The sequence below is a fragment of the Corvus kubaryi genome, unplaced genomic scaffold, assembly GCF_017639235.1.
Source record: "Corvus kubaryi isolate FWS band 111438036 unplaced genomic scaffold, C.kubaryi_AGA036_p1.0 138, whole genome shotgun sequence".
Classification (NCBI taxonomy): domain Eukaryota; kingdom Metazoa; phylum Chordata; class Aves; order Passeriformes; family Corvidae; genus Corvus; species Corvus kubaryi.
Window position 1 is genome coordinate 7889473 of NW_024580672.1, and position 19272 is coordinate 7908744.

Genomic DNA, 19272 nt, shown 5'->3' on the forward strand with positions numbered 1-19272 from the left:
AGGGGTGGTGCCGCCGCCGCAGCCGGGACAGGATCTGCCGCCAGTACTGCCGGCTGCGGGCGCCGAAGGCCGGGCAGCGCCGCGGCTCCCCGCGGTAGGCGCAGCTCCGCGGAGCCCCGCCGCCCGCCGGCCGGCAGCTCAGCCGCAGCTCGCTGGCCCCCGCCGCCGAGCGCAGCTCCCAGCGGCACCGGTGCCGCTCCGGCGTGGAGAACCGCCCCGCCCGCGCCTCCTCCGCCGCCTCCTGATCCGCGGCGCCGCCGCCGGCGGCCCCCAGGGCGGCCAGGGCCAGCAGCGCCAGGGGCAGCCTCATCCTCGGCGTGCCTCAGCGACGGCTCGTCACGGTGCGGGGCCCGCCCTCCCGCCGCATCCTCCGCGCCCTGCGGACACACGGACCGTGGCGGGCGGTGCCCCGGCGGGAGCGCAGCCCCCGGGGTCGCGCCAGCCCGAGCCGGGCGCGGAGCGGGCTCGTCTCTCCAGGCTCGGAACCCCCGGGGCTTTTAGATCGTGTCCGTCCATCCCCCAGCTCTGCCCCGGGACCACCCCGGCCGGGAAGCCGTAACTGGACAGCAGCAGCCGGAGCCCGCACCCGCCGGCTGCGGCGTCGCAGCTGCGAGCGGCATCAGACCCCGCTACGGGCAACCCCGTCCTTTCCCCCCGCACCCGGCTTCCCGCACGCACCGCGGTGTTTTCCGCCCTGTCCCGAGGCACTCACGGCGCGCTGTGCGGTGCGTGGCGGTGCGGGGACAGGCGTGCGGCGGCTTCGCGCTCCCCGGCTGCCGCGGCGGGCCCGGCACGGGGGTTATCAATGCTCGGGGGCTGCCCCCGCCGACGCCCCTCCCCGGCCGCCGCCCGCGGGGGGACAGCGCGGGGACACGCCGGGAACGCTGTGCCCCGACGGCACCGACTCGCGGGGACTTGCCCGAAACACTCGCGCTTTGTTCGAGGAAACCGCAAAGCCGGTACCACAAAGCCATCCCGCAACCCCGGCCCCCTTCCGAGGTAGCGAGGGAGTCTGGGAACCGAGCTGGGCTGCGGCAGCTCGGCTGTGCGGGCTCCCTGCGGAGGCGCGGGGACGATGGATGTGCGCCTTGTGGATGGGTATCAATTTGTTTATTTTCCTTTGCAATTGATGGAGTTAAAAGGGATTCTCCTTCCGGAAGTAGAATATCAGTGTGGATTATTTAGGAATTTTTTTTTTTTTAATGTGGTCAGAGTTTTCTCTATAGGATGTGTTTAAAAACCTGCCAGACCTTTCAAGAGAACATAGACATAACCTTTATGTTACTGCACATTTGGAGATGGGACATTAGACATCAGTTTCAGAAGTCTCTTTTCAAAATTAGGCTCTCAAAAGCCACATGTGCTTCTGTTTCATGGGTGGTGAAGTACTTTGCACATCTGTTCCAAACTCCTTATTGTTCTGACCCTGTCCCTCAACAATGACATGCCCCCAAGTCACCAGCAGCTCCGTGCTGCCCTCGCCGTATTGGATGAACAGATCGAGAACAGCCCTGCCCGGAAGGACTTGGGGATGCTGATGGAGGAGAGGCTGGACGTGTCCCAGTAATGTACACTGACAGCTCAGAAAGCCAAATGTGTCCTGGGATGCCTCCAAAACAGCATGGCCAGCAGAATGAGGGAGGGGATTCTGCCCCTCTGCTCTGCGAGACCCCACCTGGAACACTGCACCCAGCTCTGGGGTCCCAGCACAGGACAGAAAGGGTCCTGTTGGAGTGGGTCCAGAGGAGGGCCATTAAAATAGTCAGAGGGCTGGAACACTTCTGTGAGAAAAGACAGAGTTGGGGTTGTTCAGCCTGAGATAAGAAGGCTCTGGGGAAACTTTATTGCAGCCTTTTTGGTACTTAAAGGAGTCCTGTAAGAAAGATGGTGACAAACTTTTAGCAGTGCCTGTTGTGATAAGACAAGGGGTAATTGATTGAAACTAAAAGACAGCAGATTTAGACTAGATATAATTATGGAAGGGTATTTTACAGTGAGCATGGTGAGGCACTGGAACAGGTTTCCTGGGGAGACGATGTTTTCCTGGAAACATTTGAGCCAGTTTGGATGAGTCTCTGAGCAACCTGTTCTGGTTGAAGTTGTCCCTGCTCATTGAAGGAGGGTGAACTAGGACATCTCTAATGATTCCTCCCAACCCAAACTATTCTATGATACGACTCAGCGGAGGAGAAAGAGAAATGAGTCTGTATCAGCCTTTCTGTGCAGCAAGTCCTAAAAACGAAAGACTTCTGCAGAGACTGAGAGAACAACTGCTGGAGAAGAGGTGGGATGCAGAGTCCTATCTCTGATTCTTCAGGGGAGAGGGAACATTTTCAGGTAGCTCTCCCACTTCCTAACTGCATTGCATACTTAGAGCTCTCCCTAGTTGGTTGCGGGGGGAAACAGCAGAGAGAGAGGACCATGCGAAGGAAATAAAATGCCTCAGGCAACAAACCATAGGAGAGGGTTTACAACCAAGAATCTCAAGAGGAAGCTGATGTCTCCTCCTGGCCTGGAGTTACACACACAACTACCTTTGACGGACAAGGCTGGTCTGTTAGCTGTGTGGCTCCTTTCTCAGGATGCCACGTTGTGTACATTGCTTTCATGGGTGCTGAGGACTCCCCCTGGGCTGTAGGAGGAATCTTGGCATCTGACTGAGGGCTGTTGGGTTCATGAGTCCTTCATGAGGCTGAGGCGTCATGAAGGACTGCATTGTGGCTTTTAAAACCTATGGCTCCAGTGAGCACAAGGCACGTCATGTGCCTTAGATTATTAGTCCACCAAACCTTGGAGTTGCTTTCAAATTAAGTTCTGACCACCTGTAATTGTTATGTATTATTACACTGAGATCTTTTTCACATTCTTGCTGCCATTTATGCAGTGTGAAATGGAGTTGCCTACTATGTTTGAGATAATTTTTATAGTAGATTATCCTAAGTGTATCAGCTTTGGAGGAAAATGTTACTGTGTGTTTTAATGAGCATGTTGCTGTTATATTTTTTGGACAATTTACTTTGAATCTCATACAAGTCATTACACTTCAGGAACTAAGGAAAGAAAATAAACCAGAATGAGATTTCTCTAGCCTACCCATACAATAATTAATCTTCCTTAATATTCTTTGCCATGTTCTCCTGTTTTTGGTACCTATATTTACACACACATTTCTCTCCATGGTTGTGACTCCTCTTTTGCGGTAAAGCAGGTGTTAGTCTTTGATGCTCATTGCTTTTATATGAATTTTCCTGTGCAAGCTACTATTTTCTCTCTTGGATTCGATGGGGATACGGTGTGAGGGAAGATCTTTCTTACATTACTAAAATCACTGTAACCTTTTGTTCTGTTTTTGCAGTTTAAATCTAGTTAGTCTGTGTTACTGCTGTAGCTGGGTTTTGACTGCCCTTTCCCTCCTGTCCCCCTACCTTAGAATAACCTTTATAGTCCTAGAAGAAGCTGGTTATGGAGTTATCTTTGAAAACGTGATTAGTGTGCATTGTGGCAGAGATAATTCCCTTGCCTCTGCAGAGAGCCTGAAACAAATCCCTGGGGAGATAAGGGGCCTATCCGTCCGAGCAAATGAAATAGAGTGTGCTTTGCTATGTGAGTGCTGCAATGAGACTAAGCTGGAAGGAATTACAGATGTACCATGTTGGATGTAATATTGGCTTCAATCTAGATTCTAAACTGAATTCAAAGTTAATGTGAACACTCATAGGACCAGTCTAAAGCATGGCATTCAGTTCAGTGGAGACAAGTGCAAGATACTGGTCTGAAACACCTGCACAAAGCCAAGGTGATGGATGCTGATGGAGTAATAACATCTGCAGGAAAGCATGAAAGGCTACAGTGAACCACAAGCTGAATGTGAGACACCAGTTGTCATCCAATTGCAAAAAGGCAAACACAGAAATAAGGATATCAGGTATAAGACACAGGAAGTAAGGCATGGCCTAAAGCCAGACTTTGAGTGGGGCATTGTATCCAGTTTAAGCATTACTCTTCAAAAAAAGATAAAGATCAACTGAACTGAGTCTGTAAAAGAGCAATGAGAGTATCACAGACCTTGAAAACTTGATTTATGATGAGGAAATTTAAACAAGCGGCTTGTTAACCTATCAGAGAAAAGAACTGAGAAGGCAAATGGTAAAAATTGAATCACTCATTAAGGCTATCTCCTTATGCATCTTTTTATTTCAGAAGTTCAGATCATTGCCTTAATCACACTTTTCCCTAGTCAATGAATAAATTATCCTGTTAAGTTTTAACTCTGAACTGAAAAACCTATATGCTGTTTATAGGCCACTTTGCTGACTTTGAAGATATTTCACGGGAAACTGTGTTACGGTTTTGACTTCAGGATTTGGATCTTTAAAAATTCAGTTGAATTAACCATTTTTATTTTATAAAATCTCCATTGACTATGAAGAGTACTATTTATTTCTCTCATTCTAGCCTCTAGGATTGCAGCAACAACTGTAAATGGTTGCAAAACAGTTTTGCTTTACAAGTGGAAAGTAGTCACAGTTTCCAGCCCTGTCATTATAAATTCTTTTTCAGAGAAGTGGGTAGTGTAAACAATATTTTTGATTCATAAACTGAAATTGCTTTAAATACACAAGACCGTAGCTGTGTTTAACCTTCTTGTTTGAGCTATCAATCTTCCAGTTTCTTGGTACTGGCTCAAGAGAATAACATCATATTTAATGTGTCTACAGGGAGATAGACTGACCTTCTCAATTACCTTCTAGATCCTGTTTAAGTACTTCTCTACAGTCAGACTGATGCACTTATCCAGGTTTTTGACATGTTTGTGTGTTGTTTCTTTCTTTCCCTGACAATTGAGAGTTACTGAAATTCAACCCAAACTTTTGTTGAAGACATAGTTTATTGCAAAATGACAGAAAAGTTAAAGAAACTGCGTAGTACTGATCAGGAGATTTATAAATAAATTTCTTATGTTGCAGAATTGGTTTGAAATTATCCATATGAAATTATCCATATCCCACCCTTCAGTCAACAGATCATGCTGCTGATGAATGCTCTTTTGGAAGCCAGGACATTGCAGTTCTTCAGAATCATCCCAGAATACATTTTCTCCTTAATCCATTTGCTCTAACAGAAAATATTCCACATATATTTCCACCATCTTTTCTGTCTTGCATTCCCCACAGGCTTTGTCACGAGCTGGTCTGAGTCATTTGCCTTGTGTTCTCCAAGGCTGTGTTTCCACCCAGGTCAGGAAATCTTAGGGAATTGAGTTTTGGTCGTGGTTCCTCTGCTCCACAGGAACCACTTTGTTCCTCGCACCATGTATGTATTCCTTTCTTTAAGTGACTTCTATATTCCCAACTCACATTGCTGTGTTTCTGACTAGAGATGCATAACTACATGCTATTTTTTCTAAGCATGTAATTTTTCATATTTAAAATGCCACCTCTTAAATATTTACTTCTGTAATCTGCTTTTCACTGTGAGGATGCTGCTTTATCAGCCATGTAAAGGTTGCCATGCTTATTCTTCATGTTCATAAACAAACTTAGGAAGCTTTTCCATTTCTGCTTCTCAAATGTTTGTCAAAGAGTCATTGTTGTCTCCATTAGCAGAGAACCCACATGACCTCTATTTCCTACCTTCATTCTTCACTGTGTAATGAATGGACTGACCTCAGTGTTGATAATGCCCCTTGTTGAGCTGGGTATGGGAGCTGCAAGAACACCCCTACAACTTCAGGCTTTTCTATCAGCTGATCAAAACACTAAGTCTTGTGAAAGGCTGAACTTCAGCTTTGCCTTTTCCGTTCTTTAAGCTTTTTCAAAATAATAGTGAAGAAAATTGCAGAAGGAATTTATTTCAGCTAGCACTAAACAGAGGACTCCATTAGAATGTCAAAAAGACCCTTTCCTTTCATAGAACTTATTGCTGGTCATCCTATGGTCGGCTTAAAGAAGCAGGAAATACTTTCCTCATTGTAGCAACATGCACAGAGACCTACATGTAATTGAAACCCCATGCAAGTATTGGAGAAGGAAAATGAGTTCCCTTTTGAATTGCTCTTGTCCCCTTATTTTAGGCGCAGACAGAAGGATTGGAGGAACCCATTTAATCTGAACATTTCTAGAAATGTAAAGTGTTAAAATTAGCTCAACAAATGCATCTTGACACTATTTCTTGGCTGCAGTGTGGTGGAGGTGACCAACATGCCAGGAAAGGCTTATTTCATAATTTCAGTGACAAGAGTAGCTAAAGAGCAGGAGGGTGTGGGGAGCTTAAGTGATGCAGGAGATTATCTATTAAAATGTTATCAGAGAATGCTTGTATCAGATGGTGTGAGAGCACGTTTTTATTGAAGAAGCAGCGGGCCTGAGGAGAGCAGATGGCTGGGGATGTAAAACCTGGTACTAGGCATGAACTGAACCCCCATCCACCACATAGGGTATGGATGTACAGATCACTGAGTTAACTCACAGGGGTAAGATTGCTTCTTTCTTTTCTTCTTTTCATGAAATGCAAAGAAACTTCACATTCTGAAAATCTAAATTTTGAGGGTTTCATTAAGACAATGTACTTGTAGAGATTTTAATGAGGAAACAAATCACAATTATTTGACAACCAAGCTGTAAACAGAAGACTGAGTTCTTTTAAATGTCTTGTGGATTGAGTAAAAAGGCTGTATGTTGGAATACAAGTTAAAAAAAAAAGATTTCTAGAACAAAAGGTCTGAACTAATAGATTCCAGTTAATTCCAGAAAACCTAAATGGCAAATTTATAAAACTTATAACAATAAACTCTCCTGGTATGTTTAAGTTTATTTCATAAAAAATAATTTAAATCGTCCATTTTTTTGTAATTGATAAAAATGTAATATGCATAGTGCTTTCTGTATGTCTCCACAGTAAAATACCTCCCCTGAAAGGGGAGGAAGATCAGACATTAAACTTCCCCAGACAGTCAGTTTATTTAGACTGAATTATTTTGCTGCCTGCTGAAGGCAGGAGATTGGTTTTCCATGGTGTGAACTGGTATGTAGGCTATTACAGCACAAAGTACATGTCAAAAGAGATAATTGTGAGAGATGTCATGTACCTAAAAGGTGGATATTTTTCTAAGGGAACCCCATTTTTTTATGGATTGTGTTTATTTTTACCTTGTGGTTTTATCTAAAGTTCCGACATAGTGGGGAGAATGCTGGTGTATTAGATACAAGCAAACAATGAAGTTGGCCCTGGCCTATAAATTCTAGTGATTTTTATCAGGCAGAAATACACAGGCTATACAAGCCCTTGTATACACTGACAATGTATGATTGGTGACTCTTGTATTACAAAATTCAAATGAGTGTGATACTGTGTTTCTTAAGTAAAACTATACTCTGCATAAATATCAAATAAATAAAAAAACACACGCCATAACAAAGAAACATCAAAGAAAAAAACCTGAAAAAAGAAGAACTAAGAATGTAATATTACTTCAGACTGTTGACTATCATATTCTTGCTTGTTTGCATTTGCCTTGTCACTACACAGGCCCACACTACTGAGTTTCCACATCCAACACGGTCAGGTTTGTGTCTTCTGTTAGCCAGTTAGTGCTGCTTGCTCCTTTCTGCATCCTGGTCTCTCTGGGCCTAAAAGGCTCAATTAGAAATAAATGGGAAACAATTTTTCTATATCCTGACTGATTAGAAGAGCGTAGTGATGAGACCTGTAGAATTACTGGATCAGGCAGTAACAGAATCATGGCAAATACCACAGTATCTGGCAGGGAGGGAACTGCTTGCAGTGCTGGGAAGATGCATGGTAGCAGGCACTATAGAGCAGTGGGCTTGTGTGCAGGCAGACTGAAATGTAGGGAAAATCTGTTTTGTGATACAAGATTGCATGGTGTTAGATGCTCAGCCCAAGGGCTATCAAAAGCACAGTGACGCCTTCTGCTCAACACATCCAGTTCTCCCCAGATAACCCCTTGGGGGTGCTGAAATTCTTGTATTTACCATGGTAACCTGTATCACTAGACTGGTGTTATAGAGTCTTTGTTCCCGGAGCAATATGCTATGCAGGGCTTTTCTCCTTTCTTACCACGTGTGATACCCTTGCCTAGAGTGATGAGTCTTCTGCCTCTAAAATCCAGTAGTGTAAGTCAGGATATAATGCTAAAAACTGCCTGTTTCATTGAAAACGCTCTTCTAGCTGAGGCTCAGAGACAGGAATGAGCATTTCTTGAAAGGAAATTATGATTTTTCTAAGTAATGCAGAAATATTAGCATCAATAATCAATGGCCTTCAATTAAATGAAAATTTTCCCCTGTACTACTGTTCTACCTCCAAGGTTATTTTTTTATTTTTTATTTGATATAGATTTCCTTCATCTCCTGTCAGTGTGTTTCCCAGGAATGACTCTCATGATTGGACTGCAGGGGAGCAGGAATATTGTAGCATCACTTAAAGAGAAAAGATATATTTGGAAGCATATGACTTCAGGCATTGTTTGAGCTCAGTTTGTGCCACCCCAAAATTACACATTTCAGCTTTATAAAGTAAGACATACTAAACAACAGTTGAAGCTCAACAAAGCATTTACAATTCAAATTTTGTGCCTGCCTAGCTTGCCTGTCACTGAAAGTTAGGCTTAAATTCACAAAGGGTGTTATTCAGAAGCAAAATAAAATGCTGTGTCTATTTTAAAAAAATTAAAATGTAGTGCATATTCAGATAAGCAACTGTTGTGCATTATCTGGACCCAAAAGTGATGGTAGTAGCTGGTGTTGTGACCTGTGCTGCAAATAAAATCAGTTAGAATTGTCGGAGATCAGCTCAGCACAAAAGGCATTATGTTTTATCTCTATTCCTCTGTCCCTGGACTAGCCCCAGCTGTGCTGAGGTGGTGCCTCTAAGGATCATCATAGCAACTTTTTACCACACTTCAAGGAAATGGCTTCCACAACAAACGTCTTTCAAACCACGTTGCACTTCTTCAGTAGCATAAGCTGTCAGCAGCACAGTGAAAATCCAGCCCCTTTTTGAAAGAAGCCTGCAGTGAACTGCCAAATTCCCAAAATCCTATTGTTCCCACTAATAGCTGCTTTATATGCTACTTTTGATGGTAACAGGTATTTGGGGTTTTTAAACTCTTGAAGAGCTTAAAAACTGTAGGCTGGCAGCACTCCAAGGAAGTATCAGTCTGGTGAAACTGTAATTCATGGCTTGGATGCACTGGTACTACAGGATAAACATTCTTAGAGTGGAAGTTATGGTTATTAATCACCACTATCCATTAATTTATTGTCACAATGTAGTTTGGCAGCAGTGATATTCTGCTATAATCCAAAACATGAGGCAATATCTAATTACCAGTTTGATCTCTTGAAACTCAGCTCTTTTACGTATTTATCTCCTTCTGCTAGCAAACATGTACCAAGAACATTTGTCCCGATGTTATCTTTGATGGTTATATTATTGACTTAGGCATTAGCAAATATTCTATATTCTGCATTATTTTATGCACTCATTTATTTAAAATCTCTAACTCATTCAGCTTTGTTACCAACAGCAAAAAATTGCAACTAGTTTGTTTGTACGCTGCATCTTGTTATTCCCTTCATCTTACTATCCTGCATCACTGGCTTTTTTCCCTGTCAGCTAGTCAGTCTAGCCAGTTTTTCCTCTCACCCTGAAGAAGGTATCTTAATTCAGTAAATTGCTCTAGATATGCTTGAGTCTTTGGCCTAGATTTCCCCTGATTGTAATAGAAGCTCAGAAAACTTGCTCATGTGTTTCATGCAAAAGTCATCACAAGATGTGAGCCCATTAAATAGTGTACATAGGCTCCATTTGGCCAGTTCAGATTTAAATATGAAAAGAGTAAAATGAAGTGATGTGTTCTCACTGAGGGTGGGAGCAAAGATGAATTTGATTAGTTAAAAACCTATTTAAATGTTGAACTGCAGAAAGCTCTATGAAAATTTTCTTTAAAGAAAAAACGGAACCTAGCAACAGTTTCTGCAAATTTCACAAATGTCTTCTCACTACCTAAACTAAACTAAAACTGTCTCAAGATGAAATTCTCCTCTGGTTGATGAAGATAAACCTACATTTTCCCTAGCATCTTCATTCATTTCATACTATGCACATGTGAAAAATCTTGGGTACAGGTCCAAACCATTTATTGCTCTCAGTAGTTCCACTGATAGGCAGTTTTCCTATCATGGAGCTACTTAACTTAGAAAAATGTGAAATGCATTCATAAACCCTGGGTTTCCTAAAATATCTTCAATGATCAGACACAAGTAGGGACTCGGAAGGAATAACAATGCTAGATAAGGACTACAGTAAGTTTTTTCAAGCCAAATATGCTAGAAGAAAAATCAGCCCTTTAGCATCTTTGTGCCTTTCTTTGGTGCAAATGCAAATTGGTTCTCAAGAGAACTAGAAATCTGAGGAATAGCCTGTGCCCAGGGGGTGCATCCTACTGTGTGTCTCTTTACAGTAAAAAGGGCAAGAGGTGTCACAAAGTGAGTCAAACCATTTCAATGAGATGAAGTTATGTGGTGGAGTCTGTAACCACAGTGATGAAACCACTCAGGTCCATCAGAATCCAGGGGGACTGGACCAATAGTGGTTAATATCCAGAAAGCCACTTCAACCTCCCAAGTTCAGGGGAAAAAACAGTTTATGGAGAATAGAGAATTTTTCATAAAAGAATTGTTACTGATATTCACCTGATTGAAATATGCTTAATATGGAGTGTGTAGGTGCCTCATCTGAAATCCAACACAAGAGGCATGATTTTGGCAAAAGCAAAGCAGCAACAGATGCTTCTGACAACCAAGTTGTGTAACAGGTTTCTCTTTTTGCATCCTAGGTCAGCTGTTTCTCACAGAAAGTTTAACTGAAACGTTAAGGCATCTGATACTAATCAGAGGGATAAGAAAAAAAAATGGAGGTGCGATACAAACAATTGGAGTATGATCTTGTTTTCCTCATGTTGATATTTCCACTGGATTCTGCATTTGTTAAAGTTGCACATAACCATAACCTCAGCTAGCTGAGCTTTTGCATGACCACAAGAATTTCGTGTTTATCTCAATTGTACGATAAAAAACAGGACCTGCAGCTGGTTGAGAACTTTGTAGACTGGCAGAAGGGAAAGGGAGTGGGAATTATTTGAACAGAAGAGGCATTTGGTATACATTGTAAAGCCCAGTACATGTACTTTGCTGAACAGAACTGTTTGATTCAGATGTTTAGGCACTGGCTAATAAGAGTGTTTCGATAAGGTATCTGTGAGGTTGCACTGTTTTGACACCAAGGCTATTTAGAAGCTATTTTTTAGGTCACTGTGACATTAATGGTACTGTAAACGTGATACTACTAGGCATGGAAATGAACTGCTTTTAGTCAGTGAAATTCCTTATGGATTCATCACAGTATATGTGAGGTGATATGTGGATTTGATGATCTGAGTTATAAAAAGTGTGTTTGAGGAATAGGCATAGATCTCCCTAAAAAAATAACTTTGTTGTTTGTGATTCATTTTGCTCTGCCAAGCCAAGAAAGTTGTGACCCAGAAATAGATAACAAAGTGCTGCCAAATTTTTGCTTTGAAAGATACTTCTTTTGGGTGGGTGCAATAGGGTAAATAGAAAATAATTTTGCCTCTTAACTTCTGCTGAAGTAAACCTTGGCTTATTGTAATAATTTTAATATCTCTTATCACACTTGAACCTAACAATATTAATTGAATCTTGTGTAATCTAACACAGCAGCTTGCCCTGTCATGAGAAAAATGTCAGTCAGAAATCACAGTTAATCATTACAAAAAATTATGGGGGAAATAAGTCTTGCTCATTTACTATTCACAGAAGTGGGTGGTCTGTAGAATGCTTCCCAGTCTAGTAAAATAAAATTACATAAAATATCAAAATTTATATATTATTAAATCAGCAACAGCATATGTAGTCTGAACAGCTATGTGGTGTAGTTTCATATGAAGTACCTTCAGTAATATGCTACTGAAAATGAGAATAAAGAGTTTATAATATGCAATTTCTGTAATTTATTGCAGTCTTGAACATTACACTGCACTTACTGCAACAGACCTTACAGCTGTAATGTGTGTCATCTACACATCAGTAATAACCATTATCAATTAGCTGCTAGAAACAAACAATTGTTTCCAACACCACTTACAAAAAGCAATTTCAAGTTGTCACTTTAAAAAGCTTCAGTAAAGACCAGGAGTTTTTCTTCAGGAAAATCCACATTTATTTTCAGGTACAATCTGACCTATAAATGAAGCATATTTAAACTATAGCCACAAGCACTGACACAAATAGCTTTTTCCATTCTTAATGCAAATATTGTTTCATAGATTGAAGCTACCATGCATTTTTGATTGTTCTTAAGAAAAAACATTATTCAAACATATCCGTTGCTTAATTTCTGCTACTCGCTCTGCCCTGCACTGTTTTCACCATCACTCTAAATAAGAAGTCCAGCCTAATTCTTGGGTGAGACAGCCTACATAGCAGGGCAAAACTTATGAGAAGGGAAATCTTTCTCTTCCATTAATTAACATCTTTTATCACTAATAATGAGACTGTACACATTCTAAAAAAAGAAAAAAGTTCACCTGTGAATAATAATTTCATGTGTGGCCTCGACTGCTGGAAGAGTGCCTGCCCATGAGCTGGAAGATGTGTGTGGGCAGGGACAGTTCACTCTCTGGGGGATGGAGCCAGCTGAAGCTCATGCAACAGAAACAGAAGAGTGACAGGCAGTGGGGGAGTCACACTTCAGGGCAGTATCTCCCCAGGACGAGTTTTAGTGTGGAGAGGGTGAGATAAGATGTCTCTAGACCTTGAGGATAAAATTTTAAGGGTTCTTTTTTGAAGGATTTAGATTCTGACATTTTTATGTGTTTCTGGTTTGTGTAAGAAGAAAGAAACGTATTGAGGAAAATACTCTCACAAATTGATTGAATCTTTGACATCTGAATCCATGTACAGTTTATATATGATCACATAGAAAGTAATCTACAGGAATCAAAACAAAAAACCACATATCTTGTATCTCTTGTAAGGAAACACCAGGTTTATTTCAGGGTTGCTCTCCAGAGGAGGCACTAAGCATGCTGAATGATAGTTGTTAAATGCTAAGAAAAATGGATAATCACTAGGAGAACGGAAGTATACCAATGGCATCTCGAAGTTCTTATCTGTATCTTTCTTGCCTTCAAGAAAACATCTAAGGATAATTGCATGCAAAAAAACCCACAACCAAACATCTTAAGTTTAATGCTTCTTAAGGAGACATGTTGTCATAGTGAAGCAGAACTAGAAATTATCTCAAGAGACCATTACTCTGGGTCTTTGCCCCAAGACAGGATCAACATTGTCACTGTCATATCTGACAGAAGATTGCAGTCATTTTACTAAGAGAGATGTCATAATTTACCTAGATGACCTACTCCAGTGCTTAATTATCATTATTCTTAGAAAGTTTTTCCAAATTCTTGCCTTGGTCTTTCTTAGAGTTAAACCCATTACCACTTGTCCTGCCAGGGAAGCCCATGAAGAACAGATTGCAGTCACACCCAAGTGTTCTCCAAGGACACATTCCTGAAAAGATCAGGATAGCAAGAGTATATTTTCCCATAAGAATTAATGATGGGGACTTAAGAACTACACGTGGTTTAAAAATCACAGGGAGCAGGTTCACTGGGAGGAGAGTCTGTCTTTCCTGCTGCTGTCCTTTCGCTGTTATGAAAAATATCACTGTTATGAAGAATATCATCGTTATGAAGAATATCATCGTTATGAAAAATATCATCTGTGCAATCTGTGAGACTGAATGCCCAAGAAAACTCTTGCAGTGTACGCATTCTTCATGTCTCCTTCTGGACAGTTGCATCTTCATCATCTTCTGGAGATAAATCAACCATAGGCAAGGGACAGAAAAAAATGGGGCAAGGATGGTGGTTAGTGGAGCACAGTGTATTAAATGGTCAGATGAAGAACTTTTAAATAGTGGACAGAGAAGCAGAGGACAGTGAGATGCCACTGTATTCCCTTAATGTCTGCTGAACCCTTTTACACACATGAAATGATCATAAAGTTTTCCTAGTATTCTCTCTTCTGCAAGCCATCCAACACCTGTTTGCTCTGCCTTTTGTTGGTCTTCATATCTGTAAGTAGAGAAATGGGTTGACAGAGATGACCTCATCGCTTTTTTTGTGGATCACATTATATTTCTACTTTCTGGAGGGACTGGCTGCCTGAATTATGAGTTGTTTTTACTTTAATTATCTCACTATTCTTAATGCATACCTCAAGTTTGACTGCAGGGTGGGGGGTGAACAAATGCATGGGAGATGTCTAATGACTGTGAGATAACGGGTGAATGTGGCTGTGGGAAGAGGTTAATGTCTGGCTGCTATGTGCCTTTGGAATGGACTTCAAATGCCTATCACCCCTCTGTGGTAAGAGCAGTGTTTTCCTATCCCTCTGGCATGGGACTTTCGTTGCTGTGGGACAGATGTAGCTTGCATGGAGACAGGGAGAACTCTACCTGTGTGCTGGCTGAGTGTGTGAGAAGCATTTAATCACTTGTCCCTCTGAAACAAGGCAATGGGGTCTCTCACACTGACCAACTCCTGTGCAGGGGCAACAGTTTCCAGGGATAGCTCTGCCTTTCAATTCAATTGCAAAATAGCTGGCACCTGACAACTGTTGGGGCTGCTGCCAGGCACAGTCTGTGTCTGAGAAGTCACAACCCTCTTCTCCATAGACTTCTCCTCAGTGCTGTCCTCCCCCTGGAGGCTTATGGCATGGGGCATGGGCTGCACCCAGGCAGTGATGGCAGCGGGAGGTACTGATACTGGGACAGCTCCTTCCTTCTGGCAGGTGGTGTCTTGGTGATAGGAAACCAGCTCATTGCTAAAGTTGACCCTCTCCACAGGGGACCTGGGTGTGCCACAACAGCAGCACCGGCAGCCCAAGAGGTTGCTGAAAGCCCTCCTGAAGTCTGCGTTGAAAGCATAGATCACTGGATTCACTGAAGAGTTGGCCCAGCCAAACCACACAAAGACATTGAAGGTGGTTTGGCCAACGCAGGGTGGCTGTCCTTCAGCGTCTTCGTCGAGGTTGGGCTGGCAGAAAGGCAGTAGACAATTGAGCAGGAAGAAGGGCAGCCAGCAGCAAACAAAGACTCCCATTATGATAGAGAGGGTCTGCAGCACCTTGGTCTCCTTGTGCAAGGAACTCCGCAAAGAGGAGGTGGGCTCCTTGCCATGAGCTGGCCACTGCCCCCCTGCTCTCTCAAGGGTGGAGATACGGCAGATCTGGGCCTGGGCAATTCTGTAGATCCTGGTATAGGTGATGATCATTACGGCCACGGGGATGTAGAAGCTGATAAGGGAGGAGGTGATGGCATAAGTGCGGTTCAATCTGACATCACAGCGGGGTGTCCCAGGTAGCCAGGAGCCTAGATCTCTTCTGTCCATGGCTTTATGCCAGTGTAGCTGCACCGGGATGAAGGAGATGAGGATGGAGAGAGTCCAGGCCGTGGCTATCATGGCACAAGCAAGGTGCCGCGTCATCCTGCGCTCATAGCGAAAGGGGCTGGCGATGGCCCAGTACCGGTCCAGGCTGATGATGCAGAGGTGGAGGACGGAGGCGGTGGAGCACATGATGTCGAAGGCCACCCAGGTGTCACAAAAGTGGCTGCCAAAGAGCCAGGAGCCTCCAGCCACCTCAGTGACTGCCTTCCAGGGCATCACCAGGAGGGCCACGCAGAGGTCCGAGATGGCCAGTGACAGCACGAACCAGTTAGTGACCTTGTTGCGCAGGTGGCGGAAGCGCAGGACGGCCAGGCACACCAGCGCATTGCCCAGCAGCGTGCTCAGCACCAGGGCGCCCAGCAGGCACCCGGTGAGTGCCCGCAGCACCCGCGGGCCGCCCCCCACCGCCGCGCTCCCCATCGGGGGCGCTGCCCCGGCGCAAGGGCCGGCTCCGCTGCCCCGGGCCCCGCTGGCTGCTCTTACCGGCGGGACAGCGCCCGAGGCGGCGGCGGGACCCCCCTCGGCCAGCGCCGTCCGCGGCCGTGGAAGCAGCCCCCAGCGGGGGCATCTCTGCCCGCCGCCCTCGGCGGCCCCCGCGGCGGCGACGGGCGGCGGCTCGGGCTGTCCCCGGTACTCACCCGCCGGCTGCCGGGGCCTCGCCTCCCGGCCCCCGCCTCTCCCCTCCCGCCTCGCCGCCGCTCGCGGGGGCCGCAGGGAGGGCCCGTCCCGGCTCGGCGGCGGAGCGGGGCCGGGCTGGGGCAGCGGGGGAGCCGCGTTCCGCCCGCAGCGCCGGGACAGAGCAGCGGCAGCGCCGGGACAGAGCAGCGGCAGCGCCGGGACAGAGCAGCGGCAGCGCCGGGCGGTGCCGTGTGCCCGCCACAGCGGCCCCCGCGCAGCCGGACCGAGCGGGGGCCCACCGGGAAGGGATCGAGCGCCCTTCCCAAGCGCGCGGACGGAGCTTTCCCACAGCATCCCCCTGGGAAGAGCCCTTTCCCAGTCCTCAGCCTGTACTTGTCGAAGTGTCACGGGCGAGGCAGGACCTGGCGCTTTCCAAGTGTCTCCTCTTGGAGACGGCGATCACATCTCAGCTTTGTTAGCGAGCAGGATGTCGCTTCGTGTCGGTTTACGTACACCGAGAACGCGCTCAGAGCTGGGTGTCTGAACCTGTTCTCACCAAAACAGTACTGTGCCGTTTATTTTTTGGTTTGAAATTTTATGTAATGAAACGGAAAGCACAGAAACCTAAGATCTCTAGTTTGGATCTGCTGCATTTTGGCAGAAAGTTGTTCACAGAACCCAAACCCTGCCTCTTTATTTTTCAGCCAAAGGTGTCTTCTGATGTATTTCAACAGTCTTTATTTGCTATTATAATAGTATGCATATTGTCATACAAATGTATATATTTACAGCACATATTCACAGCCTATACTCAATAAAGCACCCTAATGCAAATAGGGTATAATCCTTCATATCCAAAGAATTTATATGGTATTCCTGTCATGAGAAAAAAAGAGATTGGGATGTGAATAGAAAATATCAATTAATGTAATTAATTAACATGGGAAACAGGTATTTATATTTACATTAGTTATTTTTTTATTTCTTTGCCTCCCAATTAAAACTACCCCAGCCACTAGTTCCAATACAAATAATTTTCATGCCAGTAAGTATCTGATTTCCATTGTACTATTATGACATTTCTGGTAATTAATAGAGAGAGTGGAAATTTTTAAAATAAATTTCGAGCAGTATAGCTGGCAGCCTACCCTGTTAAAAAAATCAGGGTATTTAAGCTAAACTAGTTGGATTGTACCATTTCATAACAGATTGTTAACATTTGGTCCTGTTTTTTAAGATCCTATTTTCTTTGTGCCTTGGACATCACAGTCTTCATTAAGCAGCCCGCTGTGTTATTCCTGCTATGATACTGAAAATTGGAATACATTTCTTGTTAATGTGTTTATCTATAAGACTAACTCATAATTCAAACAACTGCTTTAGAATCTTCTCTAATTAAATATTTACTTTGTTAAAGCAGTAGGAGCTGTAAAAATAACATAGGCTGTGAGTTAAGAACTAACTCCACTCTTGTCTTATTTGGAACCATCTGTAGTTCCACTTACATGGATTTTGCCAACATCTGCAAACCACAGTAGATCTCTCATGTTCATTCTAATAGTGAAGGCTAAATCTTTGTAAGAATTATCTACACACTTGCTAATTTGACTTGATACGTTTATTTAGCAATCAATAAAATGACCCCAAAGGACAGAATATATTTGTGAAGGATTGTAAGTGGGACAGTAGAGGGACCTAAGGCAATACAGCACTGAAAAGGAAAGAGCAATGCCTTTGCATATTCAGCAGACAGTAGTGCTGCAGGGCTCTGTAGCCAGAATTCTCCATATTAAAACAGCTCTGTGTATCTTCTCTTCCCAGGATCACATTATGCTCTGTGAATATCTCTAGAGCTCCTTTTTAGCATGCATTATAAAGGAGAGTGTATGTGGTGTATGTGATGATGCTATTTTGTGTGCATATCTGTGAATGCTCTACCTCAAAATTTTGTGGCTGTTGGCTGAAGTAAAATATGACCGATTAATCTAAAAAAAAAATTAATTTCATATTGTTGTAATAAAAGTAGGCATGTAGATTGAAGTCAGAACCCCTACTAATACCTTCAGTAGTAGGAAGGTTGCAGTGTGGACTCAACTCTTACTAAACACAATAGAATCTGCACAGAGACAGACATGATGAGTGCTCTTACCGTAAAGAAACCATCAACAGACACATTCATCTTCTTAGATACCAGAGGATCCAAGTGGAAGATGTAAATGCTTAAGAAACTATACAATGAGTCAGTGGCAAAGACAGAAATAGAAGCATTGCCCTGCTTTTATTCCTATATTGGGCAGGAAGGAGTGAAGTGTAAGTGTATGGGAGAGGGAGGAAAGAAAAACACAGCGGAAACACAAAACTGTGTGAAAATTAGTGTGTGAAGTGAGTTGCAAATGCTGTAAACTTTGATTTTAACTATTTATTGATTTTATCTTATTTGGGATAGAACAGGAAAGTTCTGGGCAAAATAATGGAAAAAAATACTGATGGGATGGATAAATCAACTTCTCCTTACTCAAGAAAATTTATAAGCTTGTTCCATCTGTGAAAAATATAAACTTATCCAGAGAATATACATAAGACATTGTGTATATAATGTCTTGATATTGTATGTTTTTAAATGCAATCACTGCATTTAAAATCTGCCTCCCTCCGAGAAGAGATTTATATAAGAAACCAAAATCAATCTCCTCCTTCCCTTTTCTTTCTTGTCTTACTTCCCCCTTGTAAAGTGATCTCATCCTAGACTTAGCGTTTACATGTTTCATAGCACAGATTATGATTAAGAGGAGAACTGATTCAGAAATTAAAATTGAGCCTTTAATGGATTACTATGAGTGCATTTGGAGCTCATGCCTCAGTCTAGGTCGCTGACATGCTGGCTGGACAACAGAGGCAGGTTAAAACCCAGTGCTCAAACAGGACATGATAATCCAAGCCAAGCCTCAAGGTGCACCCTGGAAGGGCACTGCAGTTGTCATGTCCTGTGCCATGGTGCTGCAGCTGGCTCGGGAGAATGAGCCTCCAGCAGGTGAATGGCAGGGTCTGCTCTGTGCCTGGGGGCTCCATGCAGGGTAGTGCCAAGTGCCACCCAC

At 43.7% G+C, this 19272-nt stretch overlaps 2 protein-coding genes across 2 annotated transcripts in view; both read right to left on the minus strand.

The window, feature by feature from the left end:
- FGFBP3 (fibroblast growth factor binding protein 3) overlaps positions 1 to 767 on the minus strand; it is a 1367-nt gene extending 600 nt beyond the window's left edge. The window contains exons 1-2 of the mRNA XM_042018502.1: positions 679 to 767; positions 1 to 377 (exon numbers count right to left, since the gene is read on the minus strand). Of these exons, the coding sequence (XP_041874436.1) occupies positions 1 to 310 (310 nt within the window). The 5' untranslated portion in view covers positions 311 to 377; positions 679 to 767. The remainder of the gene's footprint in view (positions 378 to 678) is intronic.
- An 11273-nt stretch (positions 768 to 12040) lies between these two features.
- LOC121660040 (D(1)-like dopamine receptor) lies at positions 12041 to 16704 on the minus strand. Its single transcript, XM_042018969.1, has one exon. It carries the CDS (start codon positions 16529 to 16531, stop codon positions 14693 to 14695), a length of 1839 nt encoding a protein of 612 aa, XP_041874903.1. The 5' UTR covers positions 16532 to 16704; the 3' UTR covers positions 12041 to 14692.
- Between the last annotated feature and the right edge of the window lie 2568 nt (positions 16705 to 19272).